At 57.0% G+C, this 17,169-nt stretch overlaps 1 protein-coding gene across 2 annotated transcripts; it reads right to left on the bottom strand.

The window, feature by feature from the left end:
* Nucleotides 1-599: 599 nt before the first annotated feature.
* Nucleotides 600-15,310, bottom strand: BGN (biglycan). Of its 2 annotated transcripts, none has more exons than XM_090264818.1 (8): nt 15,186-15,310; nt 5,282-5,533; nt 4,825-4,937; nt 4,073-4,286; nt 3,483-3,593; nt 3,257-3,350; nt 3,034-3,172; nt 600-1,781 (listed from the first exon to the last, which is right to left on the bottom strand). In XM_090264818.1, the coding sequence occupies exons 2-8, from the start codon at nt 5,529-5,531 to the stop codon at nt 1,584-1,586; spliced, it is 1,119 nt and encodes a 372-aa protein (XP_090120944.1). In that variant the 5' UTR covers nt 5,532-5,533; nt 15,186-15,310; the 3' UTR covers nt 600-1,583. The 2 variants fall into 2 exon arrangements, with proteins under 2 accessions (XP_090120944.1, XP_090120945.1); XM_090264819.1 differs by lacking the exon at nt 15,186-15,310 and adding an exon at nt 7,438-7,483.
* Nucleotides 15,311-17,169: the final 1,859 nt, after the last annotated feature.

Below are 17,169 nucleotides of genomic sequence, written 5' to 3'. Positions count from 1 at the left end.
TGGATCCTCTTGGGAGCTGGCACTAGCACACTGAAACCTGGGTTTGGCTCTGTTGGCACCGAGTGCATCCTGCAGGGTGGAGGTTGTGCTGGGAACCCAGGCCAGGCCAGGCCAGCACAGATGGGCACACAGCACATAGCACATGCTTCCCTGCCTGGGAGTGCACCCCCTGGTGCTGACACAGGAATCCATCAAGAGGGCAGTCAGGGGGTCCCCTAGGATTTCCTGGCTCCCCTTGGAGGTGGATCTAGCCTGGTGCTCAGCAAATGCTCCACTCTGGGAGGACAGATGCTACCTTGGTGGGCCTGCTTCAGAAGCCTAGTCTAAGGACAGCCAGGGCAACAGAGGTGCCTGGAAAGGAGGGGGAAGGGCCAGGCAGGGGCCTCTCACCTGGTTACCTGAGCCTCCTTGAACAGCCCCATATCTGGGGGTGCTCAAGATCTTCGCCTGATGGCCGGGAAAGCAGCAAAGAAGAAGAAGCCCCAGGCTTGAAGAGGGCATAGAGAGGCAGAGCCTGGGAGCTGGCCAGAAGTGGCCCCTCATGGCATGCTTTTCTGCTCAGTCCCCAGTGCCACCCCGAGAATGGTGACACACAGAGCCATATTGCACAGTGTTTCTTTAATTGAAAGACAACAGTGACCTCAGAAGCAGCCCCTCCTCAAGCTGGGCGTGATTGCTCGAAACCCCACACCAAGGGCTGAAAGTGAGGCAGGGGAAGACCTAGCCATGGGGAAAGGGGGACAATGAAAAGTGTGTTTGGGACTCCAGTGGGATGCTGGGCCCCTCCCAGGGGCCTGACTTCCAGGATCTTGACTAGAGAGTGTGCAGGGTGCAGCACCTCCACCTGCTTCCTCCAGGACCACCCAGGCTTGGGGGAAGAGGCCTGGGCAGGGCAGACACGTGTGGGGGTCAACTGCTCCCCACCCCACCTACTGGCTTGCCTGGGCAGGAGCTGAGCAGAGGTCTCTCATGACAGAGAGCAGATCCAGCCCAAGGATGTTAAGATAGAAGAGTGAGGACAAAAAAGAGAGACAGAGAAAGAGGGAGAGGACTGGTCTAGGAGCCAGTAGAGCAAGGAGGCTTGGATGGACAGACCATGAACTTTCATAAAAGTGGGGGACAATTTGAGACCAAGGGTAGCAGACCAGGTCAATGAGGGAGGGAAGCTGAAAGTTCATGTGGTGGAGGAATGTGCACCAGGCAGATATGGTGGGTTTGATAGGGTCTGCTGTCTCCATCCTTGCTCATCTCCTCCTGTCCCCAGACCCAGGGGGCAATTTGGTTTCAGGGTGAAATGGAAGAAAATTTGGTGGGGGCACCTCTGAGTGGCTATGATGAGGGGGAGGGGCAGCTCTGAAGCCAAGGGGACATGTGATGAGGTCTGGGCCTTGTGCCTCACCTGCATGCTTAGGAGCCAGGGCAAAGGTGTCAGGGGGCAGCAAGTAGGGGTTGGAGATCAGGGGTGGGGCTGGGTTGGGTACATCTGGGCACTGGCTTCGCTCCCTTGCTCTGCCTCCCCTTTCAGGACATTTCCTGTGCTCCCCAGAGACCTGGCCCAGGCCACCACAAGGCTGCTACTGCCTCTACTTTTTGTAGTTGCCAAATTGGATGGCCAGGCGATCAGTCACACAGCGGAAGGTGGCTGGCTGCACCTCCCAGTAGGGCACAGGGTTGTTGAAGAGGCTGATGCCGTTGTAGTAGGCCCGCTTGACCCCAAAGCCTATGGGGCAGAAGTCGTTGACGCCCACCTTGGTGATGTTGTTGGTGTGCAGGTATACCACCTGGGACAGAGGGGCATGGCCTAGGTTCAGTGCCAATGGCCCAGGCAGCTCAACCACCTTTCCCAAGTCTGGCCTGGCAGCCACCAGGACACCACTTCATTGCATTGCACCTGAGCAGCCCTTTGAGGGCCCAGATGTGGTTCTTCCACTGGGAGGAGTAATTCAAGACTTGAGTACAGTGATTAGGCAGGTGTGTGACCAGGGCTTAGGTGGGTGTATGGTGGGTAGGAAGTGAGGGGCACATGAGGGTCGCGGGGTGGGGTGGGGTGTCCATGCAGGAAACATGGCACCTTGGGCTCACAGAGGGCCCCTGGTCCACCTGGCCTGCCCATCTCAGCCTCTCACTCCAAGAGTCCGGGGGCAGGAGAGGAGAAAGAACTTTCAGGTTAATTTCCTTTTCTTCCTAGTCCTCCAGGGCGCTTGCCCTCTGTCAAGGGAAGGGTAGAGCGGACTGGAGGGTGGGTGGGCAAGGAGCCCAATGATGGGGGAGACAATCATCTGCAACAGCGTCCTCTAGAGGTGGAGAGGAAGAGACCGCTAGAGGGCGCTCTCAGCCCGGCATTACTGGCGCTGCTGCTGCAGTGGGGCTGCCCAGCACACAGGGCTCCGTTGGACTTGGCTTTGGCTGGATAACCTGGGGGAATGGCGGGTCTCCCGGCATTTGTGAATGGGGCTGAGGAAAAGACTGGGAACCAGAGCAGGGCTGGGCAAGACCAAGTTCACCAGTGTGACTGGAAACCAAGCCAAGGAAGGGGTCCTTGAGAGAACCCCAGGCAAGGCTCTGCAGTCCCTTGCCCATCTTCTTGCCCTGGGCTGTCCCTGTCTTGGCACTTACGTGTACATCCCCATGCCCTCAGTGTTCCCTGACCTTCTCTGAGGCCCTGCCCTCTTGGGAGACCTTCAGTTCCAGTATCTACCAGGCCACCTTCTACTCATCCCTCACAACCACTCTCAACCTTTGCCCCTACCCTCCTTGCTCTCCTATACTCCTCTTGCTGTTCCTCAGTACAGACCATTGTCCCTGAGGGAGGGGTCCTCGTGACTGCTCCTTTCCAGATGAGGAGGGAGAGGTGGAATAATTGGCCAGACCATGTAGCTGCCACTTGAACAACGAGTTGCTGTTTAACTCTCTACCTGGGACCCACACCAGGAGGGGCTGGGGCCAAGGAACTGCCCTGGGGGCATGGGCTGCTCCCCTCTCCCAGTCTTAGATAACTTAGTACCAGGGGGTGCCCCCACCCCTAGCTCTCACCTGGAGTAGCTTGAGATCCGGAAGGCCAGTAGGAACCTTGGACAGCTTGTTATTGTCCAAATGCAGTTCCCTCAGGGTAGGCAGAAAACTCAGGCTTCCATTCTCGATCATACGGATCTGGTTGTGGCCCAGGCCCAATCTGCAAAGGGATGGATGAGATGTACTGAGAGGCCAAAGGAGAAAAGGACTGTGGGGTGGGTCAACCCCTCGGACCCCAGCCCACCTGTACAGTTTGGAGTAGCGGAGCAGATCCTCCAACTCGATAACCTGAATTTTGTTGTGGTCCAGATGGAGTTCATTCAGGGTCTCAGGGAGGTCTGCCAGGGGGTAGGGGTAGAAAGGGTGCTTTGAGATGAATATAGGAGCCCTCCTTGAGGAGACCAGGTGGCTCTAGAAGGCTCTAGACCTCCAGCTCTGCCCACCATGGGAAGAAAGGGTGGTCTTCCTACCTTTGGGGATGCCAGTGAGTTTGGCTTCGGAGATGCGCAGATAGTTGAGCTTCAGGCCATCAAAGGCTCCAGGTTCAAAGCCACTGTTTTCCAGGGGATTCCCACCCATCTCTAGGAGAGAAGCCCCTTCAGCCCCTCAAGCAGAGCCAAGGTGCTGCCCAAACACCCTGGGGACTGTTGGCTTCCTGCTTGGGCTGGTCTGACAGACTACTAATTGCCTGCTTTCCTTTCTACCCCAGAAAGCAACTATTAATTTACAGATTAAATTGCAACCTCCTAGCTGTTTAAGACAACTAGCGCCCAAGGGCACTGGCCCTGGCATCAGCCTCAGGGGGCAGGGGGAGCAGGAGGAAAGGGAAAGCCTGTGGCAGGTCCTGGCCAGGCTGTCTGGTGGCATTGGCCCTTTCCCTTCCCTCTCTCTATGGTCCCCTTGGTTTCTCCTCACCTTGCTTTGGCAGTTCTAGGGCATGCCCCTAGACAAGGCTCCAGAACGTTCTGTAAAACCCATTCTGGCTAGAAGAGGTCCCTGTCCCTAACCCTTCCTGCCAGCCACTGGGGTGAGGACTGTCCCCAGCCAGGGCCACACTCACCAATGCAGTTCATGTTTCGCAGCCCACTGAACACACCCTTGGGCACCTTTCGGATGCGGTTGTCATGGATGCGGAGCTCCACCAGGGAGCGAGGCAGGTTGGGAGGGATCTCCACCAGGTGGTTCTTGGAGATGTAGAGCTTCTGCAGCTTCTGCAGGGAGCTGAAGGCCTTCTCATGTATCTTAGAGATCTTGTTGTTCACCAGGACGAGAGCCTGAGGTGGGATGGGCGTTGGAAGTGAAGGCACCAGCACCCCAGCCCACCCTGCCCTCTCCTCTCTCTGTTCCTCTGCCACCTGAGCTGGAGATTATTGGGACTTCACAGCTGGGCCTCAAAGAGCTCCATCTGCTCATGGACAGAGTGCAGAGCTGGGAGCTGGCACTCAGGCCTGGCAATGCCACTACTGCCTAGCGCAGCCCAGCGTTTCTCTGAGCCTCAGTTTCCCCACTTGCACCCTGGCTACAATGAAATATGTTCTTGGGAAGAACCAATAAATTTAAAAACTTTCTAGCTGAAAAGGGTATTAAGCTGAGTGATCCTGTCCTACACTTACAGTTGTTGACACTGACACACGTGACCCTAACCTTCGGCACACCTTCCATGCCCACCTCCAGACTTCTCTCAGGACTCCATGGGTCCCTGGTCCCCTCTCACACTCCACAAGTACCTGCACACACCCATCTGGCCCCAACTCCCCAGCTGCAGACCTCCTATGTCATCTCGACTCCTTGCAAGGGCCAGGGCAGGCTTACATAGAGGCGCTGGAGGCCTTTGAAGTCATCCTTGCGGAGCTCAGTGATGTCATTGTTTTGCAGGTCCAGCAATGTGGTGTCAGGTGAAATCTCCTTGGGCACAGCCTTCAGACCTGGGGGCACCACCCTCACCAATGTGAGCCCAAGCCACAGCGCCAGAGAGGCTCAGATCATGGGGACATGCGCAGAGACATGCACACAGGGACTCCGCCACAGCCAGGCAGTAGCTCCAGAGCTGGCAGACAGAGGCTCTTCACACTCCCCATTTGCTTGCAGTCAGACAACTGAACACCCTCCCTTACTGAAATCAGGATCCCCAAGCCTGTTCAGGATCACCCATCTCTGCTCCCAACCTTCCATGCCCACACCACAGGACAGACATGTGTCCCCTAGATAGGGGCACTTAGGCTGCGCCTGTGCCTCCACACACCCCTCCCACCACAGCCCCAGGACTGACCCAGGTCAGAGCACTGAACAACCCGGAGGTGGCAGTGGCAGCCGAAAGGACACATGGCGCTGAAGGTGGGTGTGAGGGAGTCCAGATCCGGGACTCCTGAGGTCGTGTCGGCACCCGAAGCTTCCTCATCATTCAGCATGGGCAGCCCATCATCCAGGGTGAAGTCCCAGAAGCCCTTCTGCTCAAAGGGCAGGGCCTGACTCAGGGCCAGCAGGGATGTGAGAAGCCAGAGGGGCCACATGGTGGGCATGCCTAGGAGGCCAGGGCAAGGAGGGGCCGTCAGAAGGGCTTAGCCAGTACACACACCATCCTCTCAGCCCTTTCCCAGACACCTTTCCAATACCAGGAACTGGGGTTCTGCCTTTGTTGGCACCATGTCCTCTATCACTGGGGCTAGAGCAGCAGAGAGAGGGGGCACCTGGTAGGATGGGGACACCTCTTTCTGCTCCCCTCTGCTCCCAGGCAGGGCTCGGCTTCTGTGGGAAATGCAGTGTCTTCCCATTAGGGATTCTGCAGCACCCCCTCCCCTCTCTCTCTCACACATACACCACTGAGTCAGCTGGCAACTGCCGGGGGGGGGGGGGTCAGTGAAGCGAGTGGAGGCAGAGAAAGAAACCCAATTACGTGGCCCTCACATGCTTTGAAGATACCATTGTGGCCTGGGCCAATCCCACATGTTCAAGGCAATGTGGGCACAGTCAGGGTTGAGTTAGGGGATTATGAGTTGCTTTCTTTCCTGCCTCCCCGCCCCCCGCAACCTTGCAGCACACCCACATTTTTCTAAGTAAGTCAAGAGGCCACGGTACCAGGCTGGGCATGCTGGACCAAGATCCAGGGTAGTTCTGGAGGCAAAGTGGAGAAAGAGAGGGACTTCCTCCAAAGCCATGAGAAAAATCAGAGGTGGAGAGGGCACAGCCCCCCATTCACTTCCCCACTGCTCCCTGGGGCCTTGGCTTTCTCCCCGATCCACAAGTCTTCCCCTGCCTGGGCTCTGGGGCTCCCACCCTTCCTTCTGCCCAGGGCCCAGCCCCCTATAGAGCGTCCCCCCCTTGCCAGGGGTGCAGACTGCCACCAAAGTGGAAGTGGTGGGCAGGGTCAGGCTTGTCTGGAGGCCCCCCGGGCTGGGCAGCAAGGTGGGGGTGAGGAAAGCTTCCTTGCCTGAGCTTGCCCCTGGCACCCACATCTGCCTGCCCCCTTCCTCCTTTAGCAGAAGCCACTCCCCAGCCAGAGGCTCCTCTGCCCAAAGGTTCTGTACAGAAAAGAAGCAGAGCCTGTGCCTCTCCCATCATCCCCAACCTACAAGGATTTCCAGGGAAAGTCCCAGCCTCACTTTTCCTATCTGTTAAATAGGAATTAGAGTGCTTACACTGCTTGCCTCACAGGTTCGGGGCAGGGGGCAGGAGGCAGGAGGCTGCCATGGGTCCTTCTCTGGGCAGGGAGCCCACCTGATTGCCAGGGCCTCCTGCAAACCCAAATTGGTCCCACCGCAGGGAAGCCCTCACTTGGGTCCCATCTTGACCAGGGGTGAGGCTGTTTGGGATATCAGTAGGGCTGGGTGAGCCCCCTGAACCTGACTGCAGAGGTGGAAGGGAGACTCCAGGGGTGGAGGGCTCTGCTCCCTCTAGGCCAGCACCTTCAGAGCAGCATGGCCTTGCCTGCTGGTTTCTTGGGCAGGGCCAGTTGATGCACTGCTGGGCTGGCTACCAGGTGGGGCCTGAGGCACACGGCTCTGCCCCTCAGATTCTCATCCATCCTTATCTTGCTGTCTTCTCCCGCATTCCTGTCCATCCACAAAAGGTCACATGGCCTGCTCTGGCTCCCACTACCCCCAAGGACAGAGCTGCTGGAAGGGATGGCAGGAGGAGCCCAGGACATGGTTTGGTTGACTAAGCTGCAGAGCCAGCCTCAGAGCACTCCCAGAAGGTGCCAACAGCCCTCTTGAGTGCATGCCCCCCAGTGACAGGCTCAGAGAAGCTGCCTGCCCACCCCAGATCACACAGAGAAGTGAGGGTTGCCTAAACTGGGGCAGCATTCAGCCTCCCTGGCTTTCTCGATCACAGCACAGGTTCCACCAGTACCAGGCTGGCAATGCAGGACTCAGGGGCCCCCTAGAAAGCTTTAGCACAGGGCAGGGAGGAGGCCTGGGGTTTGCTTACCTGGATAGTGGGTCCCTCCTTCTTCCCCCAAGTTTGCAACTCTGAGGACAGAGCAGCATAGGTCTAGGCTTCCTGTGCCTGTAGCTACTGCTCAGGGCCCTTGCCAAGATGCCACTGGATGCCCAGGGCTGGGAGGAGGAGGAGCAGTGGGAGAGAACAGGAAGGGGAGGATGAAGGCAGGAGAGCAAGATGGAATAGGAGAGAGGGAGGAGACTGCTCCCTCTTTGTCTGGCACCCCTGACAAAGTTGCTACCTCACAGAAGGGATGAGTCAAGGCTGGAACGCCCAGCAGGAACCTTGGAATTCTCTGGGATTTGCAGTCCACCTGGACAGGTTGGGGTGGGATACAATCTGGTCAGGCCCAAGAGAGACTTTGGGGAGAGGTGTGTGCAGACAAGCCCTGCACAGACTGCTAGAGCTGGAGAGGGCTGGGGATCTCCACAGAGAACATCTTCCCTAGTGTCTGGCTCCTCCACCAGGGCAGAGGATGGCCAAGCACTGGGATGGCCAACCAAGTGGTCTCACAGGACTTGCCCTGACGGGATGGGGCCTCTAAAGGAGTTGAGCCAACTCAAAGCAATCATGTCTGATGGTTCCAGCAAAGACTCACTCTGATGGGAAGGGAGGCTGAGGGTTTGGAGGCCCTACACCAGGGCCTCGTGACAGAGGCAGAGGACAAGGTTTGGCTGCTTCTCCCTGGTTCCTGGCTGGGCCCAGACAGTGGGCAGGCTGGCGGGGTAGGGGCTGGGCGGGCTTCCTGGCTCAGCCCTCATTTCCCCTCAAGGAACTGGTATAAGACTCAGCCAGAACTATGCGGAGGGGAGAGGGCTGGCTGGACATGGAGCCAGCAAGAGGCGGCAAGAGACCCTCGAAGATCCAGAAGGAGCCAGGAAGGGGCCTCAAGGGGATGTCCAGGAGAAAGGCCTCCCTACACCTAGCACAATTACTATCTCCATTATATGGAAGAGAAAACTGAGGCCTAGAAAGAGGAATTGATTTTCCCCCATGACACCCAGCCTGAAACTTGGGGTCCAACTCCAGGCCCTGAGCTTTCAGACATCAACTTTGCCTCTCAGCACAGCGTGGGGGTGATGGGGTCTCTGGGTGGCTGGCTGGCTCAGCCTGGGCAGTGCAGAGAGCTTGGGGGAGGAGTTTGAGGCTGGTGATGATCAGGGTGGGGGACTGTAGGACTGTAGACAGGCCTAGCTGCCCTACTTTAAGCACGGCCTTACCTTCTCCCCACTACCTCACACTGGCCCCCATCTTCAGGAACACACACGTAGGAGGCAGGAAGGCCACAGCCCAGGAAGTGGGAGCCCCTCATGGACAGATACTGTGAGATCCACAGCAAGTCTCCTCAACGCCACCTCCCCACATTATCCAGGCCTTTGGGCCTCAGTTTCCCTTTATCGGCCTCTCCAGGCACGTCCCCAAGGACTTCAGGGAGGGCTTCAAGCCCCATCAAAGTGTGATCTGAGTTCACTGGACCCCACCTCCACAGAGCAAAGGAAAGAAGTTGTAATGGCCACAAAGCCTCAGGCCCGGTGACCACAGGTGTGAACGATAGAAGAGGCTGGACTTCTGGAGCCTGTGCCTCTGACCCAATAGGGCCCTCCTTGTCTGGCTCTCCGAAAGTCAGAGCAGTCCTCTAAGAAGGATTGCTCCATGTTGCAGCTAAACAAGACATATTGGAAGCCTCTGAGAACATGGAGGGACCCTGCCAGGCATTCAGGTCAGGCCAAGGGTGGCAGAAGCAGGACTTGAGGTCTGGCATGCCCTGGGAGCTTGCTGGCAGATGTGTGGCTCACAATTGCCAATTCGTAGACTCCAGGCACTATCCCTGGGCCTCAGCCCAAGGTGTCTGGCCTCACTGAGCCACTCGACGTGAATTCTGACACACGTGCCACCTTCCACTCAGCGCTGTCAGGTCAGAGACAAGTGATTCAGGGTGCCCTTCCCTGCCCCCGCCCCCAGCCCTGTTCACCAAACCCTCCAGGCCCAGCTTTAACCAGCAGGCCAGAGGCAGGGATGCTGCCCAAACTGACTGTACTCAGCTGCTCCATACTGCTTTCCCAGGCCTGAGCCCACCGGCCCCCTGGCAGCTCTAGTCTGCACTTGGATGTCAACCAGAGAGAGGGGACATGTGCCACCCATGGGTTTGCTGAAGCCCACGTGTGTGTGCGTGTGACTGCGTGAAGGGAGAGGTTGGACCTTGAGCCCCACCCTGTCTGTGTCTGCACCCAGGCCACCCTGGACCCACCGCCATCACCTCAGCATGCCCTCCAGGCTATAAGGGCAGTAGTTGCTCTAGTGTGGCTTGCCAGAGTAGCTCCTCCCTATTGTGGCCCTAGCTTTGGAGTGACTAGGCAGAGCTGGGTCTTCAGGGAGGGACTCAACCTAAACATGGGTATTGGAGGCTGTAGACAGCCTGCCTATTGGCTGCCAAGGGCTGGCACCAGGAAGGTGGTGAGGAAGGTGGTGAGGCAGCTGGTGCTAGCCAAGCCAGACTTCCCTCCATACAACATTCAGGAGAGCCATCTACACCTGCCCCCACCCTGCCAGGAAACCTCTGGAAAGCAAGAGGGTTGAACTGCTGGCCTTCTGCCATGCTAGGGGCTGGGCAGCAGATGATCTGGATCAGCTGAGGGCCTTGAGTTTCCTGGTCCTTGTGTATGTAACCTGTGTGCCCTCCTTCTTTCTCCCACTCACTGAAGAAATCCTGAGCTCCTCACCACATTCTACAATCTTTGAGGAAGAGGGAGGATGTTATTACCTTCCAGGGCAAGATAAGGAACTCAAATGATTTCCCTATGACCATAAGAGGAAGCACAAGGAGTTGCCCAAAATTCTTGCACAAGGCCACACATTGAGGAAATGGTAGAGCTGGGACTCTGCCATCTGTCTGTCTGTCTACTGCCCATGTGTCTGGCTCCACCCCCTGCCATCGAGCGCAGACTTTGCTGCAAGCCCGAAAGCCAAGAGATCCCATGCTCTCTGGGCTATCTAGGGGCTGGACCAGCCTCTGGGATCCCTGGAGAAGACGCCTTGGCAGCTCCCTCACCCCAGCTGGGAAGTGAGACTGTTGGAAAGCACAGCCCTGCTCTGTGTGGGTCTTGCGTCCCCTTGATTGTTTCATAAATCCTTTGGAAACAGCACCTCTCTCTGGTTGCCACCACTAACAACTCCCCACTGACCAATGCGCCTACCCCCTTCACTGATGGGTCTGGTGGCAGACTGTTTTGGACCAAGTATACCCACCAGGCCAGCTCTGCCTCCATCTGCAAGAAAGTTGCCTGGAAAGGCCATCATCCAGGGAAGCCAGGGAAGTTCTCTGGAGCATTTTAGGTCCCAACAGGCACCAGACCCCCCAGGGCTATGTTCTCAGCCTGGCTACCAGAGCTTGGGGCCCTGACTGCCTCATTTCCTCATTAAGCCAGGCCAAGGCAAGGGAGCTTGGCCTGGTTCCCAGGGCAGGAAAGTTGCCAGGCACCCTGCAGGGAGGTCCTGTAGCTCCTTTCCTTCCTGGGCCCAGGGTTTCCTGCAGCCCTTTCCATGCACAGGGTCCCAGCTCTCTTCCAGAGGCTCTGGCTGGGGTGGGACCCAGTCCTTGGCAGCCAGCCCAGAGGCTCCAGGACTTGTTCACCTACAGGTCCTCCCAGGGCTCCTGAGCTTCAGGCTTCTTTGTAGCAGGGCAGCCTCTAAGGCCCAGGGAAACAAAATGGAAGCTGAGCTGGGACTCAGACTTCAGAGAGTATCATAGTCACACTCTTCTCTGCTTCTGGGACTTCTCCTGTCTCCAGGAACAGGGCTGCCAGAGCCAGCCTCTCTCTGCTTTCTGCCCTTCTCTTTCAAGCCCCACTTCTATTCCCCAAATCCTCAATCCTGCAGCCCACCGGGTCTCTGATTGCTGTATCCTCTTTTGCCAACCGACCTCCCAGAAGCAGTTGGTGGGGGTGAAGAAGGGATGAGTTCAGAGTTCCACAGAGTCTGGGATCTCTCCCAGCCCACCGCCCCCTAAACCTGAAAGATGTGTCACCACAGGGAGGGGGCAGATGTGAGTCATCTGAGTCCCCTCATCTTCACTGGGCTCAGGAATGTCAGCGAGGTCAGTGTTGCTCTGCAGGCTGAGATGGGAGCTGGGCAGCATCTGAAAGAGCTGAGACTGGTAGGCTCTGGGTTAGAAGGTGCCTTCTGCAGTCACTCCAGGAGCTACCCCTACCCAGAGCAGAGAAGGGTGGGGGGAGAGGCTAAACAGGGTGGGGCTGGGGTGGCTTCCAGAAGGCTGGAGTCCCAATGGGGTGAAGGATGCCCTGGGACCCTTGGGCTGTGTGCTCCAAGTGGAAGAAGGGCCTTCACCCCAGCACCTCCCATTTAGAGAGTGGACAGTTGGTCTGAAAGGCTGGAGAAGGGCCTGAACATGAGGTTGTCCTGTTACTCTCAGTGGGCCTCAGGCCTAGGGCAGACTGAGCAGACATCATTCTCATTCCCCCAGCACAGCCCCCTCTGCTCACCTCCTGCTAGGTCCCTCTAAGTTGGGATTTACAGAAAGGGTTCTGTGGGTGGCCCAATGTGTCGGTAGAAGAGGAGAGGACAGAAGGGAGGGGGCAGAGCTGGCAGTCCCCAGGCCTGCCTGCCTTCAGAGGAAGTAGGGGCTCACCCCCACCCCATGGCTCACAGCAGGGTACTCTGGAGAGCCACTGTCACCTTCCAGCCCCTTGATTTGAGGCAAGCCTTGGGGTGGTGTGTTTCTTCCCATCAGCAAGGCCAATAGGTGTGGAGTGGAGCAGCTTGGGGTGGAGACCAAGCTCCCCTACTCTGGGGTATCTGATCAGGAGGAGCAGGATGAAGTCTTGGTGAGCCTGGGAAGACCTCTTTAACAATCAGGATTAATAAGGGCAGGGAAGGGCCCTGGACGTGCCACCTGCAGGACCAGCAGCCCAGTGGTCCAGTAGGTGGGGCTTCAGAGGCCAGGGTTTCAGTGGAAGGGAACTGAAGCCTCCTTGGAAAGCTCTACTTGCTGACTCACTTTTGGGCTCATTACAACTCCCTTCTCTGGGGTCTTGATGCTGGTACTGGAAGGGTCACCATGTGGTCTTGTTTTAGTAACTGCAGAATCTTGCTGAAGATAGGAAACTCTGTCTTACAAATACCCCCTTTTCCTCCTACCGTTCCCTGTTCACACTCCTCCAATGGGCCAGGGCTGGCTACCTGTGGGACAGGGGAGAAATTTGGGCCAGTGCTCAGAAGTCACCCTGCACAATGGTCAGAGGGTCGTACCCCTACTTTCTGGGTTCCTAAAATGGGCTGACACAGAACTGCCACTAGGCCCACTGGCAAAGAGCTGGGCCTCAGGCTCCCCAACTACTAAACGAGGACCCTGGGCTCTGCTCCAGGGCAGACAGAGCACAAAAGCAGTGAATGGTTAGTGCCTTCTGGAACCTGGGTCTTGGGGCTTGAAGATGGACCAGTGCGCAGGTGTGCCTGGGCATCCACTCAGCAGATGACTTGCTATGGGAGCCCTCTCTGCTCCCTGGCTTGCAGCCTCTGTTCCTGCTGCCTGGCCCCTGAGGCTTGGCGGCAGCTCTGTGTCTTCCTCTCAATGCACCCACATAGACCTGCCCTCATAGACTCCCCCATGCTGGCCCATGGTAGCCAGACATGGGCAAGCGCCACACAAAGGTGCCTCTGCCCTAGAACTAGCTCTCAGGGTTCAGATGGCACAGGAAGCAGCATGTTCCAGAATGCGCTCGCCTGCATGAATGTAGTCTCATGCACACATTCTCACTGCATGAACTTGCACTCCTGGTTACAGATCCGCAAGAACCTTCCTTTCTGTCACTGAAGGAGGCCTGAGCATCTCCAGCTTATCTCAGTCCCAATCAGGCCCTAGGGGCAGTGAGCTGGCAGGCCAGAGGAGGGTGAGGGCACAGAGGCAGGAGCCTCTTGGGGACAGAAAGGACTGGATGAATCTGCAACTGGAGTGACCCTTCTGAAGACTGTTCAAAAACAATCAATCTCCCTGTCCTGAGTGAGATCTGCCCCACCTGATGCCATTTACCGCTCTGCTTTGGAGGACCCTGGGCCTTCTGCTCTGCTCAGCAGCCCTCACCAATCAGTGCTCAAACCCCAAACCAGCCCATGGTGCAGCAAGGGAGGGTTACTCCCATCCCCTAACCTTCCAGGGCACTCAGGGGCACACCCAGAGAGCTCTCTTCTCTCTTCCTTCTCTCCTGAGTCCCTTGACAGGCCCCTCTATATGCCAGCCAGCCATCTTGGGAGCTTGCAGGACAGGGGTCAGTAGTCTCGCTACCTCCCACTCCGATCATCTTGCAGTAGAGTTGACCACAGGCTATTGTCATCAATGCGCAAGAAAATTTGATGATTCTCTGGGCGGTATGGGGTCAATATAACCCAAGTGTGTCAGTTAGAAGCCCTGGGTCCCAACCTCAGCTCTGCCCCTGAATGGCTGTGCAATTGTGAGCAGGTTCCTACCCCTCTCAGGTCCTCAGTTGCCCCCTATGTAAAATGGATAGGATGGGGGGATGGGACAAGCAAGAGCCACCCTTCCCCACCCAAAGGGCCCTGGGGGCATCCTTGCAGCTACACTTCGCTTGAGACCTGGGGCTCTCTCTCTTTTTGAAAAATACCCCATGCAACAGTGCCTGGGCTGCCTTTGGGAGTCAGGGCATTTAGTCAGGGAGCTCTTAAAGTTCACCCGTCCCTAAAGGCACCCCTCCTGGGATGATGGTGTCCCAGATTGGAAGTGGCCCTGTGGCCTAACATTTACCCAGCGTCCTCAGAAGCCTTATGGGGCCCCAAGCCAGGCCTGCCCAGGGTAACATGGCATAATTGCCTGAGTTTCTTTCTGCCTGCCACCTGTACCCCTCAATCCTGAGTCCAAATCCAATGGGGTTCTGGAGAGATGGGGCGGAGCCACCCAGGCAGCCCCACCCAGGGCCCTGGAGGCCAGGACTCCATGGACCCACACCTTACCCAGAAGGACATAGAAGCAGGATATTAGCCCATGAGTAAACGAGGAATATCTGGGCAGGGTGCCTTGGTGTGCCTGGAGAACTAAGTCTCTGAGCTCCTGCCAAGGAGTGGCCCCGGACAATGGGGACCGCTCCTTGGCCTGAGCTCGGACGGAGGCCCAGAGGTCCTCTGACCTGGGCCAGGCGAAAAACCCTGAGTGAGTAGGCTTGCCTGTCCCAGCAGCGTGCAGAGAGAGGCTGGTGGGAGTGCAGTGTGCACTGGGTCCTTGCAGGGAAAAGAGAGGGCCATTGGTGGAGCTGGAGTGCCAACCACCCAGCCATACCTTGTGATGCTCTGGGGCAGCAGCCAAGGGGAACAACCTCAAGGGGGAGGCAGAGAAAACAGACATCGAGCTGAGCTGAGCGAGGTCAAAAGGGAGAGAAAAAGGGTTGGAGAAGGCTCTTGGAAGGAGGGGAATAGAGGCAGAAAACGAACAAGGACCAAGGGTGCCACAGGATGGCGACGATGGGGCATGGACCAAGAGCCTGCAGCCGTGCCCTGGGAATCTGCAGGCAACCTGGGGGCAGGAGAGGGCGGTAAGGGGGCAGCAGGGACAAGAATAGGGATGTGGAGGAGTGGCATGGGGGCAGCAGAGTAACGGTCTGGGACTTCTTGAGAATGGTGAGGGGGCAACAGAGCCACGGATGAGACATTGAGGGCAGCTGAAGGCGAACGTGGGGTGTGGGGACAGTGAGTGGCTGGCGTGGGGGTCTTACCTGGGGAGGGGAAGCACTGGGTGCCAGCTGGCTAGTTGGCAGGCTTGGGTGTCAGGCAGTCCGTGCGTCTGTCTGTTGGTCCGTCTAGAGCAGCTGCTCACTCTTGGGCAGTAAGTGGAGAGAGGGAGAGGAGGCGGTGGGAGGGAGGCTAAAGGCTGGGCGGGCGGGCCGACAGGGGGAGGGGGCGGGGAGGGAAGAAAGGAGGGAGGGGGCTAGTGGGGCTGAGAGGGAAGGAGAGAGAGAGGGAGGGAGGAAGGGAAGGAGGGGGGCAGGCTTCTCAGCCCCCCTGGCAGCTTCAAAGGGAGCAATTTTCTTGTAGACGGCTGGGCTAGCTGCACCCACTCCTGGCTCCCGCTCACACACCCACCTCCAGCACCCCTCTTCCTGCCCCAGGCACACAGTGAGGGGACACACACTCTCACTCACACAGGGACCCTTGGCATCTCTGGGCAAGCATAGCTTCAGAGAATCAAACTTTCCACTGCCCAGATGGGGACACTGAGGTCCAGAGAGAGGTGGGAACTGGCTTTCTGGAACTGGGCCGGACAGAGGAAGGCCAGAGGACAGAAATGAAAGAGTGATGAGGGGGAGGTGGCCTCTGGTTGCCAATCCAGTGAGTGGCCCTGGAATTCTGTCCTGAACCTGCCCGTAAGCTGTGCCAGCCTAGGTCTGAACAAGCAGTGGTGGATTTTTGGAAAGGCTTGATTGATCTAGGCTCCTGGGAACTCTGGACACCCCTACCCCACCCCACATATTCCAGCCTTTTTTTCCCCCTAAAAAAGAGAAACTGGTTCTGTCTGTGCGATCACAGGATCTCAGGATGGGACTCAGCTGGGAGCAGCAGGAGGGCAGCACAGATTCTGGGGATCCTACTTGGCTTGCCTGACCTGGAGTTCAGAGAAGCGGCGTGGGAAAGCTGATTTAGAGAGAAGGAGCCTAGTGTCATCCTTTTGCTCAATCTGTGCATGTCCCTTAGGATGTGATAACCACTCTGTGGGTGGGCATTTCCTTAGGGCTTGAGCTCTGTGCTGGTCACTTATTGGCTGGGCCAATCAGCCAAGCATCCCAAGAAGAGGCTGTCATTGACATCCACATAATCACTGCAAGCTTGGCCACTTCCTGAGGACCCATGAGAGCCCAGCTCCACCTGCATCTAGAGTCCAAGTCCTCCCTGTCCAGTGGGACCCCATTCCTCTCCTGACCCGTGTACCCAACATGCAGCAGGGCCAGGCCAGAGCCAGCCCCTGTCATAAGATGACACTGTATGGGGGGAGAGCACTGCAGGAGCAGCTCCCAGGAGACAAAGGTGAGGGTTTAGAGGAAGTGGGAAACCAAAATAAGGAGTGACGCTGAGATCCTCACAGAAGACAAGGAGGCTGAGAGGGGAAGACACTAAGGTTAGTGACAAAAGCCAGGACAAAACTCCGCAAAGGCCAAAAGAGAAAAGTATATATAGAGTGGAAAAGCTCAGCAGGCAGAGGCCAAGGTGAGGCCAAGGAAAGACTGGTCCAATGGGTGGAGAACAGGGGTGAGGTCTGAGGGTTCTGCCCATCTGGCTAGCTGTTATCTAATTATTCAGTGCTCAGTCAAGGGTCCTCATGCAGGTGGGGTCTAGAAGGTTCTTGTACCAGCATCAGTTCAGGGCTCCCAGCTGGAACTTGGAACATAATAAGGTGGCCTGACCAAGCTGTAATGCCTGCCAGCAAGAAGCTTTCAGGTTGGGTCACAAAGGGAGACATGGAAAAAGGAGGGTCTGAATTGGGAGCTGAGGCTCCTTCTTACATTTGTGAGCAAGGCAGTTGCAAAGACTGAGACCAGGAGACTGGAGAGAACACATGTCCTTCCAGACAAGGCAAGTCAGTTTGTCTGCTTGTTTGCTTGTGTTTTTACTGTTTATTGAAGATATATTCCAACATCTCTGGCAGTAGAAAGACTAATATTGTAAGGCCCATGTAGCCTCACCAAGCTTCAGCATCCCCAGTCA

The sequence above is a fragment of the Furipterus horrens genome, unplaced genomic scaffold (genome assembly GCF_987537825.1).
Source record: "Furipterus horrens unplaced genomic scaffold, mFurHor1.1.pri manual_scaffold_17, whole genome shotgun sequence".
Lineage (NCBI taxonomy): Eukaryota > Metazoa > Chordata > Mammalia > Chiroptera > Furipteridae > Furipterus > Furipterus horrens.
The sequence above is the reverse complement of the archived record's forward strand: the minus strand, read 5'-3'. Positions and strand labels throughout refer to the sequence as shown.

Excerpts from the sequence above, each read along its gene's own strand:
- BGN (XM_090264818.1), bottom strand. The coding sequence starts at position 5,531 with ATGCCCACCATGTGGCCCCTCTGGCTTCTCACATCCCTGCTGGCCCTG. Across the intron at positions 4,287-4,824 it reads AAGGCCTCCAGCGCCTCTAT|GCTCTCGTCCTGGTGAACAA; the intron begins GTAAGCCTGCCC and ends ATCCCACCTCAG. Across the intron at positions 3,351-3,482 it reads ACTCACTGGCATCCCCAAAG|ACCTCCCTGAGACCCTGAAT; the intron begins GTAGGAAGACCA and ends ACCCCCTGGCAG.